At 32.7% G+C, this 20,851-nt stretch overlaps 1 protein-coding gene across 1 annotated transcript; it reads left to right on the top strand.

Moving 5' to 3' along the window:
• Window positions 1-585: 585 nt before the first annotated feature.
• On the top strand, window positions 586-20,842 carry Doa (CDC like kinase darkener of apricot). Its single transcript, XM_074137118.1, has 10 exons — window positions 586-2,315; window positions 9,323-9,407; window positions 10,156-10,222; window positions 13,164-13,277; window positions 13,953-14,043; window positions 14,174-14,344; window positions 15,341-15,470; window positions 15,623-15,767; window positions 16,553-16,658; window positions 18,703-20,842. The coding sequence occupies exons 1-10, from the start codon at window positions 1,350-1,352 to the stop codon at window positions 18,886-18,888; spliced, it is 2,061 nt and encodes a 686-aa protein (XP_073993219.1). The 5' UTR covers window positions 586-1,349; the 3' UTR covers window positions 18,889-20,842.
• The last annotated feature ends 9 nt before the right edge of the window (window positions 20,843-20,851 follow it).

Below are 20,851 nucleotides of genomic sequence, written 5' to 3'. Positions count from 1 at the left end.
AAGATAGGCCAGCTTTGGTAGTAGGAAATTCAAATTTAAAAAAAAGGAACAATTTTTTGTTTTCCTATCTTTCTTAAGTTTCTAATTTTCAATACATTTAAAATTGAAATTTCGCGGAACACTTGGACCATATTCGCGGAACACCGGTTAAGAACCACTGTTTTAAAATATACTTTGCTTTTATATGATTGATAGAGAAAAATTAATACCTCAGACGTTTGGTACTTTAGAGGGAAATTTAATGGTTTGCACTTGCCTAAAATCTTAACAAAATATTTTCCTCTATAAAAATTTTTCCACTAAAAGTGATTGGCCTTTTAACTTCCTAGTGTTTGACAGATTCTTGTAAGACACTTTGTATATATAAACGTATTTTTTTTGTAGGATCTTTAAATAAAACTGGATTCGAAATGCTCTGTATACTGACATATTGAATTGAAATTCATTGAGAAGTAGTTTTGAGTCTGATTGTGATTGCTCAGTTAATATCCCTCTCCTGATTAGATATACATATTTATTTTTTTAATTTTATTATTATTATTATTTTTTTACGAAGATAAAATCAGATAGTTCCTTTAAGAAGTTTTGAGATGGAAAGATTTAACAGATAGTCAAATAAATAGCCTGTCATTGAGAATAAGACTTAAGTGTTATAAATTTAGCTTTAAAGGTTGACCGATAGATCAGTAGCTGACTTTTTTTAATTCGAAAATAAGTATTTGAATTTGGTGGTAATTATCTGAATTAGAGCAATACTCCTTTCGTCAATATGCGAATTTTGTTTATTTTATGTAAACCACAGGAGAAATTTAGAGAGGAATTGCATTCTTCGTTGAGATTTGTTAATGTACAATCACCCCTCTATACAATATATTTGTGTACATTTTAGCCACTCATCTGCTCTTTTCCATTATCTGTCTCTGTTTCCTCGTTTCTTTCTCTCCCCTCCACTGATTCGAATTCCTAAATTTATCCCAAGTAAAATGGAAGGGTAATGTGTTCACTGTCAGCTATAAACAGTCTACCAAAAATAGGTAGTGGCTGTAATAGATAAAGCTACATATTTTTTTTAATGCTATGAATTGAGCTATTACCTTTTACCCCGGAATATATTCGTTAAGCTTAACAGGTTACTTAGGTCGTTGTAATATGGCATTGCAAACGACGTTGTTTTAAGAATGTGCTACTAGAGTGGTGCCAGTGTGTGTGTGTGTGATTTGCGTAACATTTTTGGACGGGAGCCTTATTTTATTAATAGAATTGAGTTGTGTGCGGTTTGCGAGTTGCGAGTTTATGATCAGGGAGGGGGGCTAGGGGTAGCTAGTTCTAGTGTGGAGGTAGGCTCGGGTATGGGCAGCACAAGGAATAATCCTGAAGTAGGACGATCTCGGTACAACAGGGCCAATACCGTTAGCGTAACACAACTACTTACTGATTCATGTTCAAGCCTAATACAGAGGATAACCTCAAAAGTTAGAGGACCATCTATCGCGGCCGCCGCTATAACATCCTCATTTAGGAAAGATATACAAGAAGACGAAACACCACTTTGTCTTAAAACTACACTGGCGCCCGAAACGGATACGGCCGGAGAAGGTACTAAGGCAGCAGCTAGTAATAGCGCACGGACGAGAAGGAGTAAGAGGCAGGAACGCTCTCTTGGGAGATCATCTGGAAGTACTGTGGTGGGGAGACGTGTTGAGGATTATTACCCTCGTTGGGAAGCGCTTAGTTACAGGCTTACCAGCGCTAGTGGATTTGAAAGAAGACACAATACACAGGAAGTAAAAAGTCCAGAACGGCCTCGAAGAAAAGAGGACAGGAAAAGTGCTGCTGCATTGAAATATAAAGAAGAGCAAGCCACTTGTAGCAACAACAACAACAACCGAAGTAGTCGCAACAATAGTAGAAGTTTGAATCCATTATCAAAAAGTTCTACAACAGTAGTTTTAGCGGAAAAAGCGTATCCTTATGTAAGTTTAACGCCAAGAGAGAAAACACCTTTTCGTAGGAGGAAATCAGGTCCTAGTGAAATGCGGCCCGTATTAGTGGATATTCCAACCGCAGATGTTGACGATTCAGAAAGAGCGGCCAAACGAAAAGAGATACAATCGTTGATTATGAAATATTGTACCATAGACGATGGAAGTAACAATAACAATAACAATAATAATAATAACTCATCAAATAATTCAACATCAAATTCAGCCACTTCATCAACAACCTCAGCACTAAGTAAATGCCAGCAAAAATATTCCGCTATATTAGGCCATCATCGTGAATCCACAACTGGAGGACGTCGCAGGACTCGTGTAGTAAGTTGTATCTAACAGTGTTTAGGTAACTAACAAAAATTCTACTGCGCAGATCATGTTTATTGTAAATCTTGTTTGTTATTGCTTGCTTTTTCTGTTGTGTGCTGCTTTAGTGATGGAAAAGTTTCCGAAGTGTGCCGTTTCGCTAGATATTCTATGATAATTCTAGATTCTTGTTACTTAGAATACTGTCATCACCTTATGCTTTCTTGCTCTGGCAATTTAGCACAGATTTATAGATAATTTTATTCCACATTTGAAGCCAACATTCCTATGCCATCGCTTCCGGCTCAGCAATAGTCCAGAATAAAGGGGCTAAGTAGTTTATTTATTCTTTTATTTTTAAAGAAGATATTCTTAGTTTTTTTCTTAAATTCTTTCAAATTCTTTATTATTCCCAGACTTTGTTCGGCCAAGACTTGCTATAGAATGTTTTCCATTTTCTGTTAGGATTTTAAAATTATATTAATTTTCTAGTATTTTCCAAATTAATATGATTTTTTTTTGTAAAACACTGAAAATTTGTCTTTCAGTTTCGTATAGGTGGATGTTTTGTTTATATATAATATTAAATTCAGCACAATACATATGTTTTAAGATTTTTTGCGGCGTCGCTAAATTGACAATTTTATTAACAAATTTTAGATTATGTACCAAATTAAATTGAGAAATTTTTTAGCTTTCAGTATAGTGAATTTAAATATAAGCAGTTTATTTTTTTTTTGCCTAATTATTAATTGAGGGTGATTCATTTTTTTTTTTTAAAATGTTTATTAAAAATAGTTAAATAATCTTGAAGCCATTTTCATTTTTTCTTGTTGCAATTCTTACAATGCGAGTTGACAATTTCCCTTTTTTTTTTTTTGGATCTATTATTTTTAATAAATATGGCTTTTCATATTCCTATGTATGATTTAAAGAACTCTAAACTTGGCTGTACAGAAAAATCACCAAGATTTTGAGAACTACTTATCAAAAACCAGTCATTCTTTCGGATTACTAGTTCCCAAAATACTCGTAACTTATAATGTTTTCATTTTCTTACTTTATGGAAATGAGTTGAGGAAAAATTATAAATTGGGGTACCAAGCTGTTGAAACTGTCAGTGATTTTTATATTATTATTATTTTGTTAGCAAGACAAGAGCCGAATGTATCTTCCACATTTAATTTACTTATTGTTATGATTTCGGTAAATTTGGGTTTAAACAAAATTTTCTGATTTTAAAATAACCAATTAATCAATATATATAATTTTTTCCCCTGTAAGTATTTGGAAAGCTTTTTTAAATTGAATTGTTGTAAATTACAATATAATTTCTTGTTTTAAAGAAATTAATTATATAGAAAACGCTGTGTGTCTTGTTGTGATTGACAATGAATTTAGTTGACAATTTTATAGGAAATCTTTCTGTTAGATAATTTGTTTGAAACGGTTACTCTGAAAAGCAAACATTTAGAAAGTTGTGACTGTTCTTAGAAACGATCTTATTAAGATGGAATATTTAAAGTATTGTATGTTAAATTTGAATGACAGTATTTACTGTTAGAGAATTGGAGAAGTTATATTTTGATTCTTAGAAATTAATATTTTAGTTACTGTTTGCTCATTAATCCAATTTCTTCCCCCTCTTCCTGTCTACAGCAATATTAATAATTTTCATAACATTTTTAAACTTATGCTCTTATTGTGTACATATGTTGTTGAAATATATACACAATTATTCATCAATAATTTCAGTACTCTGAACTTCCAATAGTTTGGATTTGATTCTGAAAAGCTTTGTACAGCCTGCATGTTTTGATTTAACTTTAAACCACAAGTTCTCTATGAAGGTCATTGGCTGCCCTATAACCACATTTTCCTCAAAATGTCGACTGATTGCAGTCAAAACAAATTTTGCGCATCCAGCTCCCAAAAAATTGCATTTATATTCTCTTCAGCGTTTAAGGCCCCACTAAAAGTTGATTAGAATACTCTCAGTTAATTGAAAACCTATATAGTTTTTTATTTCAATTTTTTTGCTGTTTTTGTATACAATCAACTTTTCTTAATCTGTTCGATCATAGCTTTTGTTTTTAAGAGATTACAGAACAACCAATAGCTCTATTACTTATTAGCCCTTAATAATAGTAAATTGTTATTAACTTTTTAGTTTAGTTACAACTACTGCTTCTTTGCTTTACTAAACAGCTTAGGAAATATCTCCGTTTATTTTAAATTTATAACTGTTGGACTATTAAAAAGCGAGCCTGTGGGAAAATCCCCAGATAACTGCGTTTAGGAGGATGTCCTTTGGAAAAACTGAAAATGTCCATTTTTTTCGCGTACTTTGAAAACCTTTTCGTAACATATAAATTTGAAATTTAGACCTTCTGAAACAGTTTTTGTGGCCTGTTGCTACGTTCACTCTGTTGGGAGGTTATGTACGAGGGTCGTTTGAAAAGTCCGTGCAAAGTGAGAGAGATAGTACCACTGGCGCGTATCGAGGTTATGTTTAGTTAGTAGCGTCTCTTGGAAGAACACACACCAAGTTTCAGCCAGATCGGTCTATTTCTTTGTGTTTGGCATTCGTTTGAATCGAGGAAGTCGAGTGATTTTCAAAAAATGGACGAAAAAGAATTTCGTGTGTTGATTAAACACTATGAAAGGCAAAACGCCTGAGGAGACTAAAGAGAAGCTTGATAAACATTATGGTGACTCTGCACCTTCGATTAGAACAGTTTATAAGTGGTTTCAAAATTTTCGGAGTGGCCATATGGGCACAAGTGACGCTGAAGGACGTTCTGGACGCCCTGTTGAGGTTACTACTCCAGAAATCATTGATAAAATCCATGATATGGTGATGGATGACAGAAGAGTGAAGGTGCGTGAGATTGCTAGTGCTGTGGGCATCTCGAATGAACGGGTACATAATATTTTGCATCAACATTTGGACATGAAAAAGCTATCCGCAAGATGGGTGCCGCGATTGCTCACGCTTGACCAAAAACGAAATCGTGTGAAGTGTTGCAAGGACGGTTTGCAGCTGTTCCAGAAGAATCCGCAGGACTTTAAGCGTCGTTTCGTCACTGTGGATGAAACATGGATACATCACTACACTCCTGAGACCAAAGAACAATCTAAACAATGGGTTACCAAGGGGGAATATGCGCCAAAAAAGGCGAAGACCGTTCCTTCGGCCGGAAAGATTATGGCGACTGTCTTTTGGGATTCGCAAGGAATAATCCTCATCGACTATCTGGAAAAGGGTAAAACTATTACAGGTGCATATTATTCATCGTTATTGGACCGTTTTTTTAAAACCGAGCTGCAAGAAAAACGCCCACGATTGGCCCACAAAAAAGTCCTTTTCCAACACGACAACGCACCAGCTCACACCTCAGCAGTTGTGGTCGCAAAATTAATGGAAATAGGGTTCCAACTTGTTTCACATCCTCCCTATTCTCCAGACTTGGCTCCCTCGGACTACTATTTGTTCCCCAATATGAAGAAATGGCTGGCGGGAAAAAGATTTTATTCAAACGAGGAGGTGATTGCAGAAACGAATGGCTGTTTTTCAGACTTGGACAAATCCTATTATTCGGAAGGGATCATCAAACTAGAGCAGCGTTGGACGAAGTGTATAAGCCTAAAAGGAGACTATGTTCAAAAATATAAAAGGTTTACCCCCAAAAAATTAAGTAGTTTTTATTTTTGCACGGACTTTTCAAACGTCCCTCGTATTTGTACACTTTTAATAATGGAGTAACACGGACAGTATTTGTAAAAAGTCTTTTCTTAATCTCTTCATTTATAATTCCGGCTTTTTCAATAATTTACGAGACTTACTCACCTTGTTTGGATAGATACTGCGTTATTTACCCAAAATACTATTGTTATAATAAGGAATTTATTTATTAATTTCTTTTAATATTGCAAAATTAATTGGCGGTCAGTTACACTCCCTTCATTTTAGAGATACAAGTCATCCTTCTTGGCAACTCTATCAAAAATATTTTGAGTAATAAGGTCTAATAAGGTCCAGAAATACTTTACAGCTAATTCTAATTCTTTCTTTTTTTGAGAGCATGCGAGCCCATGTGCCTCTTAGTTTTTGATATGCAGTAAGATTTGCTTACAGAAAAACCAAAAATTTTACTATCTTCAAACATAGGCTCGTGAAAATACTTTTTTTTTTATTCCGGAAGTGATTTTGTTTGCTGTATTATGGATTTCTGGCACTAGTAATACTACAATTATAAATATGTCTCTATAAAGGATTTATTTTCCCCCTTCATATTTTACGTAAGTTTTTAATGCGAAAATATTTTTTAGTCGAAGAGAGTAAATAAAATAGCAGTTGCTAAAAAATATCTATTTTTAATTTCTTCTTCCTTTGCAAAACATGCTTGAGTTGATTAAATACGCAGCGGATTGGCATCAAAATAAACCTTACATGGCAGATTTCCTTTAATTTAAATATTTGTTTTATACAATTTTTTTGATTTAAATTTAATTTGATTTTGTTTTCTATTCTGTTTGTTTATACTACTTACATTATCTTAGGCGGGAAGAACCCTTTCAGGCTATTTTTAATAACTAAATTTGTTTAAGGGAGATATAATTAAATCAGTTCAGTGATCTTTGACAACATGGTGGTAGGTCATGAGTTCCCAATAAGTGGACAAAATAAGGAAAGAAGTGTGAGAGATCTGTCAGCAATTACTGTATCAAATATTCCGATCGAGGTCGAAACTATATTGAATGGAGATGTCGAAAAATTCGTCGTGATTAAAAAGATTTACTCGGGTTTAGGACGAATGTAGTTTAGGGTTTGAGTCCCAGTATCCTTAAGATTCCCTTTTTATAAGAGTTTCTTCCTCAGCTTACTGTCCATTTCTGGCTGCTAAGAACGGTTAGGTGGCTGAGAATAAATAGATTTTTTTTAAAAAAAATGTTGAGTATTTCTTCTAGAAGGGACTGGACACACTTTTCAGTTCTAGTTACACCCCATTTGCGGCAAAAAAAAAGAGGAAAGTAAAGACTGAATCTCAGCTGTTTCTGAGATTCATATAGTTTCATTTAAATATAATATTTTGACTTGCTTTTATAAATCATAAATTTTATTTATTATTTATTTACTCGTAGAGAGTTAAAGCTAAATTTTAAAAAGCTGAAAAATAACTTCAATTATTCACTCTACGTATCACATCCTTTTTAACCAATTCCATCTCAAAATTTCTTGAAAGTTAAGTCTTAATTTATGTGCTTCAAAATTCGTGTTTAATTTTATTTTCATTTATTTTAAATCTTGTATATTAGGGATATTAGCATTCATGAATGCTTTCCTGTGCATCCTAAAACATCTGTAAATTCACAGTCTTGAAATAGTTTAAGAGAGAGATGAAAAGATAAAATTATTCATCTCACATTTATGTAATAACTGCGAGTATTAAAAAATTATTAATTACAATAAAATTACAGTAGAAAAACTATTAACAGATCATAATTGACGACCAATTAGAATAAGAAAATGTCTGGTAATTTGTCTAGAAAAATTGCTAACTGTCTTACTGATTTTATTAAATTTTATGCCCCAAATTGCTAATTATTAGTTAAATTTGGAGGGAAAAAAACAAAAAAACAAAAAAGTGAACTAAATTTTATGAACTTTTTCTTAATGTAAATCTAGTTTACTGTCTCCATCTTAGTGGTGGTTTGTTTTATGTAAACCTTTTTTGGATTGGCTAGATTAATCTAAATTATCTTCCAGTTTATATTCTTTAAATTGTAATTAAATTTGCTTTAGCTCCTAACTCTTTAGAAGTAAAAGACAATTTATCTATGGAGAAAAATTTGAAGTATTAAGAACGTATAAATTGTTGGCATTTCTCGGAAACTAAGATTTAATCGGAACAAGATTTATGAATGGGTGGAGTACTTAGTTCAAGTATGGCCACGTTGAACCCTGCTACATTCGTAATTTGTTAAATGTTCAATTTATATGATAAAATAGGTAAGTTAAAAAGCTCAATGAACCCAAAAAATATTAATAAACCCTTTATTGGGGGGTACCCCTTTTGGTATTTTAGTAACCGAAGGATTTCATTTGAGTTTTTTAAATACTGATGAGTATGCTTGATAAATTTGGCTGTGAGGACGTGTGTCTTCCACTCTATTCGATTGCACAGTATCTAGAAAAGAGAGGGAACCGCAGCTATATTTAGTAGTTCTGATGGTTTGTTCAGTTTAACTGTTGAACTTGGTATAGTTCAATGTGTTGTGTATATCTTGTGGTGAATGGTACTTGGCACTTTAGTAAAAAGAAATTTATGGACGATTTAGGTGGATTTGCGTGTATGTTGGGGTGTATGTGTTAGTCGTGATTCTTATAAACAGTACCGTGTGTATGTGATACTTCTATTTTTTCTTTTTTTTTTCTTTTTCTTTTTTATTTTCTGTTTTAAGTTGTTTTAAATAATAAAAAGAGATACACCCATTTTTTTGTCTGGTATAACTTATTTTTGTGTGAGGCGTAGTGCTTTTCTGTTAATTGTGTTAACAAAAAAAAAAAAAAAAAAAAAAAAAAAAACCAAAAAAGAGCTATTTTGTTAACGCGGCAACCGTATGCCTTTTCTCCCCTCTCTGTCTATGACTGGGAACGGCAACAACTGGGTCATTGTACCGATTGGTGTGGCATTGTTCGCGCGGTGGTGTCCTGGTGGACGTTGCGGCGGTGGTGGTGACGGACCAATGGATGGACTACGGATGGCCGACCACACACTCACGGATGGTACCAAAATGGATGCGAATATGGTGGACAACAACCAAACACACGCACACTTGCCTCTACACCATCTTGTGCCATACCTGACTGATGCGGCGGTTGGTGACTTGTGATGGTGGAACGATCGATGTTGATGACCATGATGATGATGATGATGATGATGGTGGACAATGATCTCCCGACTCGTACGCTGTCCATTTGTCTCCGTGACGACGACGATGACGACGACACTATACAGAGCTCACCACCAAGACCGCCATCTATTCAGGATGACGAAGATGGCCACCTCATATATCGTCACGGGGACGTACTACAGAGCAGATGTTCGTGAACATACATAATAATAATAAATAAATTACCATCAAACTATTTGCAATCTCTCTAATTGTAGAGTTACTGCTCAGTTTTGCCCACATTCCAATTGCTTCAAAAATAATCAAATTAAGAAATCACACTTCATATTATTTAAGGAGGAATTTTTTAAAGTTCTTCCAAAAATAATTGCTCCCACTTGGTCCCCACAGATTAGAATATTTATTTAGTAAAAGAATTCACAAAAATTATTGATGATTTCCATCAATTTATTGTAAATTCAATAAACAAAATTATTTATTTAAAATGAGAAATAAATGCTACATCTGTTAAATGTAATTACACTTTTTGTGTAATTGCAGAGCACCCAATCGTCAAAAACCTTGGTTATAATACCTCATTCCCATACTTTGAGGTATGTAACTATCTGTCCCGCATTTTATTAGTTTATACTAGTAGCCATTCATTTATAATATTTTGTTTATTATTATATTAATTGTTTAATGTTATTTGGTTTAAAAGCAAAAATTAATTGCTTTGCATGAAAAAGGTACAAACAAAAATCTAATACTATTTATATACAAAAAAAAATTTCATCCTCTTTCTCCCAAATATTATGGGATTACACTTATTTATGGCTGCTAGTAAAGTATTATGCAACCTCTATGTTATTTTGTTTAAATAAATATTATTAATTTCTTTGTTTTTTTGTAACATTTTGTTATAACATTCGATTGTGTATTTTTCTTTTATTGACAGATAAAATTCAAGCCACTCTTGGCGAAGGAACTTTTGGAAAAGTGGTCAAAGTTAAAGACCTACAAACGTAAGTAAAAAATGTTTTCTGGTTAATGTCCTTCATTGTTCGCATATTTTTGTCTATTTTAAGTTTTATTTTTTTTTTTTTGTTCATTGTGCTGTGGCAATACTGCCCACATTTAGCGGGAATGGGGTCCCTTTTTTCCCAGACAAGCCGCTGCGGCAAGAAGCAGCAAATAGTGCCCCCAAGTTCTTGTTAAATCTTGTTGCTACGTCCAATGCCCTGATGACCTGTCACTTCTCTGAACTCAATACCCGAAGGTATCGTACGTGATGATTGTAATGTAAACAATCTCGCGGCCGAGTTCTTCCGGCGAGACCATAGGAGGGATCCTATTTTGAAGCTTGAAGGCCTGAAGTTTAGGAGGGCTACCTCTAGCAACATCCACCAGTGTTCACCATTAAGTCAGGCACGGATAATCCATATTGTGTGAGTGCTGGGGATGCAAAACTAGCACCTAGAGAGCCTTTTTTTTTTTTACTTACGGCTTGCACTTACAAAGCCTGACTCTAGTTACGAGGGTCGTTTGAAAAGTCCGTGCAAAAATAAAAACTGCTTAATTTTTTGGGGTAAACCTTTTTTATTTTTCAACATAGTCTCCTTTTAGGCTTATACACTTCGTCCAACGCTGCTCTAGTTTGCTCATCCCTTCCGAATAATAGGATTTGTCCAAGTCTGAAAAATAGCCATTCGTAACTGCAATCACCTCCTCGTTTGAATAAAATCTTTTTCCCGCCAGCCATTTCTTCATATTGGGGAACAAATAGTAGTCCGAGGGAGCGAAGTCTGGAGAATAGGGGGGGATGTGAAACGAGTTGGAACCCTATTTCCATTAATTTTGCGACCACAACTGATGAGGTGTGAGCTGGTGCGTTGTCGTGATGGAAAAGGACTTTTTTGTGGGCCAATCGTGGGCGTTTTTCTTGCAGCTCGGTTTTCAAACGGTCCAATAACGATGAATAAAATGCAACTGTAATAGTTTTACCCTTTTCCAGATAGTCGATGAGGATTATTCCTTGCAAATCCCAAAAGACAGTCGCCATAATCTTTCCGGCCGAAGGAACGGTCTTCGCCTTTTTTGGCGCAGATTCCCCCTTGGTTACCCACTGTTTAGATTGTTCTTTGGTCTCAGGAGTGTAGTGATGTATCCATGTTTCATCCACAGTGACGAAACGACGCTTTAAGTCCTGCGGATTCTTCTGGAACAGCTGCAATCCGTCCTTGCAACACTTCACACGATTTCGTTTTTGGTCAAGCGTGAGCAATCGCGGCACCCATCTTGCGGATAGCTTTGTCATGTCCAAATGTTGATGCAAAATATTATGTACCCGTTCATTCGAGTTGCCCACAGCACTAGCAATCTCACGCACCTTCACTCTTCTGTCATCCATCACAATATCATGGATTTTATCAATGATTTCTGGAGTAGTAACCTCAACAGGGCGTCCAGAACGTTCAGCGTCACTTGTGCCCATATGGCCACTCCGAAAATTTTGAAACCACTTATAAACTGTTCTAATCGAAGGTGCAGAGTCACCATAATGTTTATCAAGCTTCTCTTTAGTCTCCTGAGGCGTTTTGCCTTTCATAAAGTAGTGTTTAATCAACACACGAAATTCTTTTTCGTCCATTTTTTGAAAATCACTCGACTTCCTCGATTCCAACGAATGCCAAACACAAAGAAATAGACCGATCTGGCTGAAACTTGGTGTGTGTTCTTCCAAGAGATGCTACTAACTAAACATAACCTCGATACGCGCCAGTAGTGCTATCTCTCTGACTTTGCACGGACTTTTCAAACGACCCTCGTATTATACCTAGTTCCTGGCTATCAGAGAGGCTTTGCCCTCTGCCATACTTTCTGGTGGTCACCAATAATCACCTCAAACTTATTCTGTGTAACTTGTTTGGGCTCAAATGGTGATTAACTAGCAGTACTAGAAATCACAATTGATTTTATCCATATTTAAAATGTCTTCCTTTTATTGTGATCGATCTCGTATTTTCTTTATTGTCATCTATTTTGTAGTGGAGAATTGGACAAAGCTGAGATTGTGATTGTTGTCGCACTCTCCTCTTTATTCAACGTTTCCACAATAGATTTAGATTCAAAATTGTCCCTTTGCTCTGTGTGTCAACCAAGTACAGCGAAATTTTGTTCATACAATAACAAATAAATTTTCAAAACTTTCTGCTAAGATTTTAATTTCATTTTCATGCGACTTTAACTATGGTAATAAAAATACAAAATTTGAAACAGTAACAGAAATATAACATATAAAAATAATAAGTAAATTTTAATTAAGCAAACTCCTGAATGCATTAAAAGCATGTCTCTTCTCTCTCGGAACATTTACACTTATTTATAGACTGACTTGTATGTATGTTCTAAGACTGATTTCAACTGTTGGGCATTACTTACTGATTTTAATTTAAGCCCTTGATTATACTCGTTTTTTTTTTAAAATGTATATCAGTTGTTAGTAATGACTATTTTCAAATCATTTATAAGGTTCAACAGTGAACAAAATGAGTAAATGCTGCCAACGTTTCGATGTATGCAAATCTTTTGAAATGCTTATAGATTTTTGCTTATTGAAGCTTCTATTAATTTAGTGAGTGTTGTGTTAAATTAAATAATCACTTTGCCAAATCACGCAAATAATTTTATTAATTTTTTCTTAAAGTATTCTTTCAAATTTAAATTTTAAAAATTATTTTCCCAAATAGCGATTGGAAATTGACACATTTTGATGAGATTTAAGTCTTATAAATATTAAAATTCACCCTCTGATTAATTAATTATTACATCAGAGTTTAAATAATTTTGAATAACAAATAGTTTCTCGAAGAGATGCAATTGAATAAAGTATTAAATTATAAATAAAACGCGCTTATAACTATTATTTTAATGTACAAATTTTAAGAAATTTTAATTGTTTTACAGTGATGATGTTATGGCTCTGAAAATTATAAAAAATGTTGAAAAATACAGAGATGCTGCAAAACTCGAGATCAACGTTCTCGAGAAATTGGCCGAAAAAGATCCATCGTGCAAACAGTAAGATTAATATTATTAATTATTAGTATATATTGGTTTCGTGATCGTAAATTTTTAAACTTAGGATGGTAGATTAGCGAGGAATTGGTCAAATAAAACAACTCGTCTCTTTGCCAACGTTTCGACAAATATATTGTCCTCTTCAGGGCCTGGATATTACAAATACAAACAATTCAGTAATACAGAAAATCAGTAAAAAACAGTAATAAATAAAAATAAATAAATACAATAAACTCTTTATAATTATTGAAAACTTACGTGGCTATGCGGGTAATTATAAAGAGTTTATTGTATTTATTTATTTTTTATTTATTATTTATTTATTTTTATTTATTACTGTTTTTTACTGATTTTCTTTATTACTGAATTGTTTGTATTTTTGTATTTGTAATATCCAGGCCCTGAAGAGGACAATATATTTGTCGAAACGTAGGCAAAAAAACGAGTTGTTTTATTTGACCGATTCCTCGCTAATCTTCCATCCTAAGATTAATTATTAGTTATTAGCGCCGGCATTATTTATTATTTGCTAATTATTTTTTTAATCAAAAATTTGCAAATTACCTATCTCGTTTAAATAAATATTTTAAACATAATTTAAGATATGGTTATATTTAGTAATTAATTTTTTTTAGATTACTTCTACTTTTGTTGCATTATTGTTTATTTTTACAGCCTTTGTGTGAAGATGGTACATTGGTTTAACTATCATGGTCACATTTGCATTGGATTTGAAATGCTTGGGCTTAGCGTATTTGATTTCTTGGTAAGTAAACAAGATCATCACAATTTCAATTTCCCAAATACAAAAATCAGTGACAAAGAGCAAAAAAATTTTTATTTAAGAACATAAACAAAAAATATAATTCAGTATGGTTATTTTTCTTTGCCCGCAGAAAGACAACAATTACCAACCTTATTCAATGGAACATGTGCGACATATATCTTACCAGCTGTGCTATTCAGTCAAATTTCTTCATGACAACCAGCTCACACATACAGATCTCAAACCAGAAAATATACTACTAGTCACCTCGGATTATGATTTGGTCTTCAATAGTAAAAAGGTAAGTGTTCGTATATATAATCTGTAAGGGTATTCTTTGTGTATAGCAAAAATACAGGTAAGATAAAAACTATATGTGCATGCTTAGATCTCGTTGCTCAAATAGAAACTCGTTGCTCATGTTGTCTAATAGAAATAAATTAGATCTATTTAAAAAAAATAGAAAATTATAATCTGAAAACAATAAGAATAAAACGTGAATTTCTATTTGATTTTTCTTTAATTTTTTTTATGTGTCCATACGTTGTTGTTCTTGTGTTTTGTTAAAACAGGGATTTTTATCAATTTTTTTTTTAACTCAACTTTCATTTCCGGTAAGTATTTAAAAAAATATTTTTGTAACAAAGTTAAATTGCATTTTATTCTGAATGAGTGGTGTACATATTTTTTATACATATTTACTTACTACAAATTCAGTTTTGATGCGAACTTCGAAGATGATAAAGAGATTTTTCATTTTAGTGGATGCCATTTTTTAAAAATTATGTTTACAAAGATTCGTAATGAATTCTCGGCCAAGTTTTGAGCTAATATTATTTATTATTAATTCATTTAACAGGTATTATGAACCTGTAACATCAAATAGCATCTACTAAATGAATTTATTTTTTTAAAACAGCCAAACTATTTATTATTATTTTTAAGGCTTACAATTTGTTTGTTCCGTCAACATTTTATTGTATATAAAATGTAAATATTGTATATAAAAAGCCTTAGAACATAAGGGAGATGAAATACGATTTATAAATGATTTTATGATAAATTTCCATAACTTGAAATTATGAAAGCTAATAGAAATGTGTACTCTACAAATTTAATGTGTAAATGAACTGTTAACATTTTACATAACTTGAAATTATGAAAGCTAATAGAAATGTGTACTCTACAAATTTAATGTGTAAATGAACTGTTAACATTTTATTGTTATTATAATTAATAATAATAATAATTTATTTCTCTTCAATCCAATTTACAAACAGTTGTTTGCTTTTTCTAGAAGCGCGATGTGAAACGGTTAAAGAATTCAGAAGTAAGATTGATTGACTTTGGTTCAGCAACATTTGACCATGAACACCACTCAACTATTGTATCTACTAGGCATTACAGGGCACCTGAAGTGATTCTAGGTGATTACTAATAATAATAATAATAATATTTTTATTTTCTATTCGCTCTTCATTTCATCTTGCCTCTTTAATGTGTTTAAACATTTACTAACCATTTCCATAGCTTCATTAATTATTTATTTATATCGTATTTTATTTGTTGTTTTCCACAGAATTAGGTTGGGCACAGCCGTGTGATGTATGGTCTATAGGTTGTATTATGTTTGAATTATATCTTGGAATTACATTATTTCAAACACATGATAACAGAGAACATCTGGCCATGATGGAAAGGATTTTGGGACCCATTCCTTACAGGTAATCCAATCCACACAATTTTTACATTTTTTTTTTCGATAAATAAATTAATACCTACTTTCAATAAAATTCAGTGTTTAACCAGTTAAGCGTGGAATTTAATTTAACCCCCCCCCCCCCAGTGACGTGTATACACTTCGAACGCAGGGCAAAACAACCATAAGTTTACAACGTCGTTAATAGTCACTGCAAGCACTTTTTCTGCAATCTCTGGGGCTTGAGATTACCAGAGCATTCTGTGCATTTCAAAATCATGCACCGCTTCACGTATGCATTGCCTAGTTAACTAGGGACGCAAGAGCTTTTACAAAGAAGAAAAGAGAGCTTTGAATTCTGTGCAAAATGAACATCATGCTCGTACTGAGGTCTGAATCTCTATCTAAAAGGTAAAAACGGGCATTACACAAGGGTTGAGAGCTTAATTCCCCAATCTCTAATGCGGAGGCCAAACATGTACCAACCACTTATCATTTGGCTGACTCCCTCCACCGCCCTCCGTATAAAATACTTAGCAGTTCTATTGGTAAGATAAAGGAAACATCCCACCAAATAATATTCATATTGTATTTTATTAAAATTTCGAGTTTTTATAGATAATGACAATTTTATATTTTTCACAACGAGGTATACACGTCGAACGCACAGTAATAGAGATTTGGTTTGACGTGTATGCTCGTCAAACACGCTTAACTGGTTAAAGCAAGTTTGCCAATTAGGTTGTTATTATTGCAGTAAAGAGAAATTCTTGTTAATATTCACCGGCATTTTTTTTGTTTTTGTTTCAGAATGGCTCGCAAGACGAAGACAAAATATTTTTATCGTGGTAAACTTGATTGGGATGAAAAGAGCTCTGCTGGTCGATACGTCAGAGATAATTGTAAACCATTGCATGTAAGTGACTAAACTTATTCCATCATTATATCTATTATTAATAAAGATGGTATTTTTCTATGTTTTTCGGAGACAATGTGAAAGAAAAATGGTGGAGAAAGAATTCATTTTCACATTTTCGCTCATGTGAGGCTACATTCAGTACTCTACACATCATAATAGAGGAAACACTGTCGCTTTTTCAATGGCAATAAATGATACTAGGCTTACGTTTTTTTTTTTTGCCTTGCATAGCTCTTTTTTTTCGAGAACAATTTTCCAGTTCTCGTCGTTGAATCTGCCCGGGATTTATTCTTTAGTCTTTTAGCATACCTCTATTCTTTTTTACGTTACGTCGAGAAGGCTGTGACCCTCTATGCGCTTTTGGAACTTCTCTTTGACCTTTACTGTGGCTTAATTGCTCTGTGCGCGCGGGAAAGAAAGGACGTGAACGGAAAGGGAACTAAAGAGGGAACACTGCTTTAGTATTACCGGGGAAGTAGTGTATGCTTAAATTGTTAGATTAAGAATATAAGGTACAGTAATCGCCATTTTTTTTTTGGCTGGGTTAATGTCCAACTACCAATCAGGGGGCGGAAGCTCATATTTTACTATAAACAATTTTTTTTTCTAACAAATAAAAAGTAGCCCATACGCGGGATTCGAACTGAGGATCTCCTGCTCACAAAGCCAAGCTCTTGACCACTAGACCAACACCCGTCAATAATGTTTACATTAAGAATTTTTTTTTCTCCCACTGTAACGAACCACTACCATTCTCTCCACCGTCATAGTTACATTTAAAAATTCTTGGTATCTTTATTTTGAAGAGGTTAAGATTAGCCGCATTGTAGTTATCTAATCCTTTCAATCTTAATTTCTTCAAATCCATTCATTAAACAGGACTTATGGGTGTATCGTAATTACCGAATTGTGGCTATTAAATAACGAGACTATAGCTGTAAAACATTTTATTTTAAATTTATACATATTTAGTTATTATCACCTTCAATATACACCTCTCCCCTAACCCCTACAACGCTCCATGCAAATTTTCCATTGTTCGAAACCGTGCTGGAAGTCTTTTTCTGTGAGTTCCTCCTGCTTGACGCGTGCCGCTTTTTCTTTCACAGCTTCAACGGACTGAAATCGTATTCCTTTTAATGCAGATTTGACTTTGGGGGAACAGATAAAAGTCAAATGGGGTCAGGTCAGGCGAATAAGGCAGTTGGCCTAAAACTGGGATGTTGTACTTGGCTTCGTCTTGACATACAATGCAGTGTGAGCTGGCGCGTTGTTTTGATGGAGAACCCCGTGACTTGTTCATCCACAAATCGGGTCTTTTTTTTCCTTACTCTTTCATGGAGTGGAGCCAAGCACCTCACCGGTAGTAATGTTGATTAATTATAATCGATATTTTCATCCATTTTGAACATGGAAGGGACTTCTCCGACGACTTCTCGGTCATCATAGAAACGCTTGAACCATTCAAAAACTCGCGCACGTGATTAACATTCATCACCATAATGTTCTTTTAATAAAAGATGAAGTTTCAGTAGCGGTTTTATCAAGTTTTGATGTGAAATTTCACGACAATTCGTTGTTCTATTACATGTGTAGTATCATGTTTTCAGCAAAACGAAACTAACACTTCTTACACAAACGACGGTTACGGTCAAACTGATTTCTCTACAAACACGTGAGACACTGCAATCGAAAGAGAAGGCGCTTTTCGCTGCTGAACAGCTGTCGGTCGTTAAGAATTTTTGGCGCATGCATAGTTTTTCTGTAGCAGCATCAGTTTCGTTATTTATTAGCCATACCTCGTAATCCCCAGGCTGGTGTTTCCTTTTCATTCTTTAATTTTATCTTATATGAACAATAAGACTATATGTACAAGTTGTCCCTATATATTGTGGGGGAACATGAAAATCATTATAATTCTGCGGTTTGTGGCATTAAAAGATTCAAAAGGAGTGAAAAATGAAAAATATTACAATTGAAGTCACCTATCGTAAATTCAAAAGTTAGAAAAAATTTTTTGTTTTGTTTTTCATGTTCACAGCGCTATCAAACTTCTGATGATGAAGACCATCGTCAACTATTTGATTTAATAACACGCATGCTTGATTATGATCCAACCGAGAGAATATCATTAGGTGAAGCGATGAGGCATCCATTTTTTGATAAAATTCCTGATGAACTTCGTTTAGGCGTGTCTAGAGAAAGAAGCCATTCGTTGAGTAGATGAGGACGCGCCGCCCCAACAGCCGTTTACGCTGTTTAGGGAAAAGAAACATAATTTAATTGTTAGATAAAAATAACTGTACATATGTTATGTTGTCTCAAAAAAAAGTAAATAGAAAAAACAGTTCACTTTTAAGTACAAAAAAAAAGAAGAGAAAAATTAATAAATATATGTTTTCCTTTTTTTTTTTTTGTTTCTCTATAGTTAACTTTTTTCTAAAACTTGAAACCTATATTATATATATAAAAATTGTATTATACATTAATCTCTATAAATATTACATCCATCTCTGATTTATAATGAGAAAAAAAATTATTGCTTTAATAGGAGTTACTTTTCTTAACATCTTTTTATGGAGGAAAATAATAAATACAACTCAAATGTTGGAAGAACAGGCATACAATTTCTGTTTGTAAATATTTGTCCATTGCCTGAGGAAGGGAAAAAACTCTAGAAGATGATGTTTTTAAAAGACCATTTTCCTTCATTCCTCTGTGAAAATTGAGATAATCAGCATTTTCTTTTTTTAAAAAAATATTTGTTACAATTTGATTGATTTTTTTTTTTCTTTGTGTTTAAATTCTAATAGTTATTTTAGGCAGAAGCTTCTTCTTCTTGGGCAAGTCTACCACTTGCCTAAACACTTTTTAGGCAAATACTGTTCGAATTTTATAACAATAGGTTAGGCGATTGGCTTCTTTTTTAATTTTATTTGTTGCATAAATAGTCTGTTTAAATGTTTTACTGTGAGAATAAAATAAGTTTTACTTTAAAAAAAAAAAAAAACAAACTTCATCAAATCATACTTCAAAATTTAACATTAAATAAAATGGTCTACAAAATTGGAAGAAGGAACCGTGCAATCAAAATAGCATTTGTATCACCTTGTGTGTTGGGATAAATTAGTTTTCACGATTTCCATTGATTTTTGATAAAATGAAATAAAAATATTAGCAATTTCGTAACCTCAAACGCTGACTAATTAAAGAATATATATATATATATTTTTTTCTTTTATTGTGGATATTAAATTAAGTGTTAACAGAAATCCTGTACTAGCTTTTAAGCAATTAAAAAAAAAAGAGAATAAAATAAAGTAGGATTTAGAAATTAATTAAAAGCAAACCTCAAATACACATCGTAACAAAACAAAAACAAAAACAACAATGCTATTCGCCTAACTTGTAGCACACATCCAAGTTTGCCCTAGACCTAGGTTTAATGGCATTTAATGACTAAAATAACGTACAATATTTCTACGACTTTCCACAAAATATATCCATATTTTATAAACACTTCACGAGAGAATATATTTAATAATAATAATAATCCCCTTTAAAAGTAGACAGACTTTTTTAAATATTTGTATTTTTGTTTTATTTATTAATTTTTTTTTTTTTTTCTGTTTAAAGGCAAGATTATTTTGTTTTTATATTGTTCTGTGAAATAAAAAATAAAAGAGTCGTAATTATATTATTATATTCGGCATTGTATTTGTTTGTATTTTTTTTTTTTTTTAATTTATAAAAGTAGAATATCGCTTATTAAGAATTTTCATTTTATATTTTAAGCTCAACAAAAAGTTTTTTTTAAAATTTAAGTTGATGTATATATTTATTGTATATTATAAATATATTATATAAATATCTACAAAAGGTTGTCTAAAATGAAAACAAGACAAAAAAACAAATCAATGAAATATGTCTAATTAAATATGACATATTGTAATTATAAAGTATTGTAATTCTTTTTGTTTTTCTTCTACTTTCTCCTCTTGGGTACAGGAAATGATGTAAATGAAATGATTTAGAACTAAAGCAAAGGAGAAAATAAAATGTGAACCATTTTTTTTTTTTGTCAATTTTTTTTTTCTTTTTTAATTATAATTTTACAATTATTACCTTGTTAAAAATAAAATTTATAGAAAAATTAGAAATAAAATTGCTGGAAAAACTTATTATTGCGT

The sequence above is a fragment of the Rhodnius prolixus genome, unplaced genomic scaffold (genome assembly GCF_049639745.1).
Source record: "Rhodnius prolixus isolate KJV_2025 unplaced genomic scaffold, Rpr scaffold_5, whole genome shotgun sequence".
Lineage (NCBI taxonomy): Eukaryota > Metazoa > Arthropoda > Insecta > Hemiptera > Reduviidae > Rhodnius > Rhodnius prolixus.
Note: the sequence above shows the minus strand (reverse complement) of the source record. Positions and strands in the feature narration are given on the sequence as shown.

Bases quoted from the DNA above. Each gene is read 5' to 3' on its own strand.
- Doa (XM_074137118.1), top strand. From the start codon at position 1,350: ATGGGCAGCACAAGGAATAATCCTGAAGTAGGACGATCTCGGTACAAC. The intron at 14,044-14,173 runs GTAAGTAAACAA...CTTTGCCCGCAG, and splicing joins TTAGCGTATTTGATTTCTTG to AAAGACAACAATTACCAACC. The intron at 15,768-16,552 runs GTAATCCAATCC...TTTTTGTTTCAG, and splicing joins TTGGGACCCATTCCTTACAG to AATGGCTCGCAAGACGAAGA.